This window comes from Archocentrus centrarchus, chromosome 14, assembly GCF_007364275.1.
Source record: "Archocentrus centrarchus isolate MPI-CPG fArcCen1 chromosome 14, fArcCen1, whole genome shotgun sequence".
Classification (NCBI taxonomy): Eukaryota; Metazoa; Chordata; class Actinopteri; order Cichliformes; family Cichlidae; genus Archocentrus; species Archocentrus centrarchus.
In genome coordinates, this window is record NC_044359.1 from 31463922 (window position 1) to 31470362 (window position 6441).

The 6441-nt window shown below is 40.9% G+C and overlaps 1 protein-coding gene across 1 annotated transcript; it reads left to right on the forward strand.

Moving 5' to 3' along the window:
• The first annotated feature begins 437 nt into the window (after positions 1 to 437).
• Positions 438 to 1651, forward strand: LOC115792267 (claudin-4-like). The gene is made up of 2 exons (XM_030746736.1): positions 438 to 987; positions 1442 to 1651. The coding sequence occupies exons 1-2, from the start codon at positions 438 to 440 to the stop codon at positions 1480 to 1482; spliced, it is 591 nt and encodes a 196-aa protein (XP_030602596.1). The 3' UTR covers positions 1483 to 1651.
• The last annotated feature ends 4790 nt before the right edge of the window (positions 1652 to 6441 follow it).

Here is a 6441-nt window from a genome sequence, read left to right on the forward strand (position 1 = left end):
CTCTGATCTCGAGGCTATGACTGTTATTCTCTCACTGATAGTCACAGGCTGGTGCCTGCCAGGTTACCATGTAGGGTTTCAGAGAAGTTTCTAGTCATGATGTATCTACAGCTTAGTATATATACACAGTAGTATATATCCCCTGTAAGCCGCTGTTTGCACACTTATTTTATATTATTTTTTTAAATGATCCTGTGAAATTTTTTAAACATTTAGATATTAATCTTATTTGCATTTTTTTGTGACTAAATATATTTGTCTTCATCTTGGAGACTGTTTTTTTTCAGTTTTTCAACTTAGAGGCAACACTGGAAGGCACTGCCCACTTCCCCTCTGAGTGAGCAAAAAAGAAAAAACCTTGGTCAGATGTTTTCTCAGATAAATTTAACTTGTGGCTCTCAAGAACACACTATCTTTCCTGTCAGTGGTTCATCATAATGCCTGCTTGTAGACAACCTCTGGGTTTGGTCTTGGCCACCATCGACTTTCTGGGGAGCATCATAACCTGTGTTTTTCCTGCATGGAAATTCACAAAATTCATTGGTGTCGACATCATTACTGCTCACACGATCTGGGAGGGTATTTGGATGAACTGTGTGACCCAGAGTACAGGCCAGATGCAGTGTAAAGTCTACAATTCTCTGCTGTACTTACCTCACGACCTGCAGGCTGCCAGAGCGCTCACTGTCATCTCCATTGTCTTCGGGTTCTTGGGAATGCTGCTTGGTACTGTTGGAGGCAAATGCACCAACTGTGTGCGGAATGAAAGGCAAAAGAGCAAAGTGACTCTAGCTTCTGGAATCATCTTCATCACTGGAGGCATCTTTGTGCTCATACCAGTCTGCTGGGTTGCCAACACAATCATTAGTGATTTTAAGAATCCTATCCTAACCAGTGCTCTGAAGAGGGAGCTGGGCATGTCGCTCTACATCGGCTGGGCTTCTGCAGGACTGCTCTTACTGGGAGGAGGCCTCCTCTGCTCCTCCTGTCCCCTCAAGGATGAGACTGAATGTGAGGTTAAGTACTCCAAGGCTCACTCCAAGGCCTCTGTTTCCAAGGCCTAGCTATCCAGCAGTGTACGTGTTCTGTTATGAAGTTGCTAATGTTATGCATTCAGAAACTAATTTCATCCATGTAGGACAAAAAGTGGAAAGCGTGCCCTCATGTGTTCTTTTTAGGTATTGCAACTTGGCAACCCGTTATTTTATTCGAACTGAAACTTTATTGAACAGCAGTAACAGTCAAACAAACGGTAATAACGACAACTGACAGTTTATGATGTCAGGTTGGAGGAAATTACTGCATATATCTTTGTTCAAGGTTGCATTGCCGGTGCGTACCAAAGAAATAATTTTGTAACATTGTTTTTGTGTTAGCTATAGTTCACTTATGCATTATTTGACCATAAAATCAGTCTCTTTGTTATGTAACTTACCTGCAGTTTACGAGGTTGTCCAAGATGGCGCCAGTAGTGTAGTTTAATACATATAGAAGTATTTAGGATGTCACTCAGTGGAAATTCATTATAAAGTACATTTTATGCTGCATATATTTATATTTTTATTGTATTGTTTATCTTGTTTTCAGTTTCACCCTTTTGAATGTCATTAAACCTGCTGACAACGGTCTTCGGTCTCCAGAGTTGTGATATGAGAAAGGTGTTAAAAGCCTTTGCATCAGACATGCACAAGAACGGCACAGTACGTATCTGCTTCATGAACGTTTCACCTACTGTTTGTGCCTTACATGAGCAGAATAACTATGTTAAAAATGATTAAAATAATTAAAAAGTGCAAAGTTTAAACTTTTCTTTTGTCTTCAAAACAACTGTACACTACATGTGCAGTATTTTGAATCTCAATATTTTACACCTATTTTATTAACAGTTATATTTGTTTGTTTTTTTTTATATGGTTGTTTATTACACCAACACAAATTTTTTTTTCCTGGCCTCTGTGTAATTCAAAATATGTATATTTAACTTGCATGCAATCTAGCTTTTAAGTCTAGGCCTGATGCTTTGACTATTCATTTTTAATAGTTTTCTTCAAAATATGTTTCATTTTCTTTTCCTCTTTTTTCCTGTTTTCTGGGACTGTTGTCCCAATAAAGTTTTAGATCAAAGTAGGATGTATATTCATGGAGCACGTGAGATCCTGTCCTGTGCTTTTAATTCAGCTGTATGCAAAACATGTTGTATTGTTGCTTTTATTATTGTTCAGCACTTACTGGTATAAACACAAATAAGGAAACTCAGATCTGTGGGCACACACATTCACAGAGGAGGAGGCGCACTGAGGCGATCTGCCCCAACAAAACAAAGTCAGTCCCAAACAGAAAACACGAAAGCCAGAACACAATACCTGTCACAGACACAACAACAATTCATTTTTTGATTGTCATTTTTTCAGCACACTTTTTCAATATAAATGTATAAAATCCGTGTAGAAAAAAGTTTGTGTTTACTGTGAAAACCACAAACATGTTTAATGAACAATTTTCACAACTTAAATGATAAATCTAAAAAAAATAAAACAGCAAAAAAAAAAACATAGGTATAAACTTAGCAACAACAAAATTATATACATTTACATTAAAATGGAAGCAATGCCTCAGATTTTTTTTTCTACAACTATTTACAGAACAATCAGGTGTCACAATGAGACACCACACAAATTATTTGTGTCACTCAAAAAAACTGTTCCTGTCCACCACAGACGGAGGGGCTCATCACAGGCCTCACACTTCCAGGTGTGTCGCTCCTCCTGTTGGAGACAGCGTTTATATTAGAGTCTGCCTTTGGCAGCTTTTTGACTAGCATCACATTGACCAGCAACACACTAAACTAACTACACACTTCAAACACACTAACACTCAAGTTTCAAAACTCACTCTTTATATTGCTGTCGTAAATGCATCACAAGCGTGCTATTGATGGTTATGAATTATTAGCTACTGAATGATGCTAATTTGATACTACAATTTGGAAACCAGTATGATTGGGAGTTATAACTCATTACCCAAGATGCAATTCCTGTCCCAGAATGAACTACGTTATGTGTTGCTATGTGAGTTATGAGATGTGCATCTGAGTTTCTGCTAAATAAAAGTGGCACAGGCTCCACGACCATTTCACTTGCTGGGTAGCCAGATTAGACACAACAACTGTACATAAAGTGTTTTGCTCATGTGTATCATGTCTCACTTTATATTTAACTTCAAATGTATTTAAATTAATTTACAACATCACCAATCTCAGGGTATTTCATACTGAAGCAATCTTAAAGAGAGAAACACAAATATTCTATTTGAGAAAGCACGTGGACATCGTACCATCAGTACCATTTACTGTGTCTTATCAATGTGAGGTAGTAAGCGGAGAAGTCACAGTCAACTTCTCCTCTGAGTAGGAAAACCACATAAAAACTGACTTCCTGCTCAGATGTCAACAGCAAAGATGTTTGAAAAATACGTCGTATCTCTTTTTTTCTCACCACTCTTCCTTGATGTGAAAACACTGATAAGGAAAAGTGAATCCAAACAAGCTCACACCATTCTAATAACATGCATACAAATTACTGAGCTAACTCACAGCTAACCATTATTATGTATAATTTGCACAACGTTTTCAGTCATTTATTTGCAACATATAACATATTTCATCATATTTACGCTGTTATTCTTAGTTGACTCACAGCTAACTCTGACAGTTCTGGCCGTAAAGCAGGATCACTGGATAGTATATTTTTTATTTATCTCGATGTGAGGAAAAAAGGAAATGCATTTTGTATTTGACTGCTGAATCAAAATGCAGACAGATTTTATATTTGCAGGGAGTCAAAAATAACCAAATTAAATAAATAAATGATACAAACAAAAAATTTTGTCAAATGCTACCCAAACAACAAGCCGTGGGTAACAAAGGACATTAAAGCACTTCTCAACAATAAGAAGAAAGCCTTCAGGGCTGGCAACAGGGAGGAGGTGAGAACGATCCAGAGGGAACTCAAAACAACAATTAGGGAGGCTAAAAACAATTATAGGAGGAAGCTGGAGCTGAAACTCCAGCAGAACAACATGAGGGAGGTATGGAGTGGAAAAAGAACCATCACTGGCTTCAGGACCAGCAACAACAGGGGAATGGAGGGCAGTGTGGACAGGGCCAATGAGCTAAATCTGTTCTTTAACAGGTTTGACACTGCAGGCTCTGTCATCCCTCGTCCAGACAGCTCTGCTGCCGGTCTCCAGAAGTCCACTCCACCCCCACCCACCCCCACACTTCACAATAGCCTGCTTCCTTCCTGTGATGGCCCTCTTGACGTCTCCACCCCTCCCCCACCCGCCACCTCTACAGTTAGTCTCACTGCTGACCAGGTGAGAAGACAACTTAAGAGACTCCACAAAAACAAGGCTGCAGGCCCTGACGGGGTCTCCCCCAGGGTGCTTAAAGCCTGTGCCACCCAGCTTTGTGGAGTACTGCACCATGTCTTCAATATGAGCCTGGATCTTCAGAGGGTCCCTGTGATGTGGAAGACATCTTGCATCGTTCCGGTCCCGACGATGACGCGACCCAGTGACGTCAAGGATTACAGGCCAGTGGCACTGACTTCCCACATAATGAAGACCATGGAGAGGCTCGTCCTGGATCAGCTCCGGCCCATGGTCCAGTCATTTCTGGACCCCCTCCAGTTCGCCTACCAGCCCCGCCTGGGAGTTGAGGATGCCATTATCTACCTGCTAAACCGAGTCTACGCTCACCTGGATAAGCCGGCCAGCACTGTGAGGGTCATGTTCTTTGACTTCTCAAGTGCATTCAACACCATTCAGCCTGCTCTTCTGGGTGATAAGTTGACAGCGATGCAGGTAGATGTCCCCCTTGTGTCCTGGATTGTTGACTAACCTGACTGGCAGACCACAGTATGTACGCCTGCACACTGTGTGTCTGACAGAGTAGTTAGCAACACTGGAGCCCCACAAGGGACTGTCCTCTCTCCCTTCCTCTTCACCCTCTACACCACAGACTTCAGCTACTGCTCAGAGACCTGCCATCTTCAAAAGTTTTCTGATGACTCTGCAATAGTTGGATGTATCAGCAGGGGTGATGAGGATGAGTACAGCAGGACAGTGAAGGACTTTGTCACATGGTGCAAGCGGAACCATCTAGAGCTCAACGTGACAAAGACAAAGGAACTGGTGGTGGACTTGAGGAAAGACAAGGCACCGGTGGCCCCTATGTCCATCGGAGGGGTCAGTGTGGACACCGTAGAGGACTACAAATATCTGGGAGTACACATTAACAACAAACTGGACTGGGCTAAGAACACTGATGCCCTATACAGGAAGGGCCAAAGTCGCCTCTATTTTCTGAGACGCCTGAGGTCCTTCAACATCTGCCGGACTATGCTCAGGATCTTCTATAGTCTGTGGTGGCGAGTGCCATCCTCTAGGCTGTTGCATGCTGGGGCAGCAGACTGAGGGCGCAGACGCCAACAGACTCAATAAACTGATCCACAAAGCCAGTGATGTGGTGGGAGTGGAGCTGGATTCCGCTTATGGCAGTGTCGGAGAGGAGGATGCTGTCTAAGCTGCAGGCCATTATGAACAATGGCTCCCACCCACTCTACAACACAGTGATGGGACACAGGAGCACATTCAGTGCAAGACTCATCCCACCAAAATGCACCACAGAGCGCCACATGAGGTCATTTTCTACCTGTGGCCATCAGACTCTATAACTCCTCCCTTAATAGGTGACATTGTGGTTCATCAGTGGTCATTCACTTATCAGTATTCAATTGTACATAAATTGTTTAAATTTCCATATACATTGTACATACACTATATACATTGTACATTGTACATACACTTATACATTGTACAAAAAAGGACTGTGCATATATATATAATGACACCTATTTAAAAATTTGCACTCACAATTTTCATATGTGTATAGGATTTAGATGTGTATATAGTCAAAATATCTCTTAGGCTTATAACTTTTATGCCTTTAGTGTATGTTATTGGTGTTTTAGGTTTACTCGTTTAAATGAAACGGTTGCAGCTGTAACAATAGTAATTTCCCTTTGGATCATAAAGTATTCTGATTCTGATTCTGAAAATGCAAAGCACTGCACAATAATGGCAGGAAAACAATTCTAATAGCAAATTAAATTAACACCAGAACACAGAAAACCAGCATGAACAAACATAATGAATAATAATTGCATAATTTGATATTACCAAATATTAACTCAAAATATGTCTATACTGCATTTTTTTGGCCATCAGTGACATTTATGTCTCTCTGAAGATTCCCTCTCTCTCAGTCTTATAGTCTGTGGTCTCCACTGTATCATTTCAACAAGTGTTTAGATGCAAACGTCCCATCAATTTGATCACTGACATCTGGTAGGATGTGTCCTAATAATGATCTCCATGGTT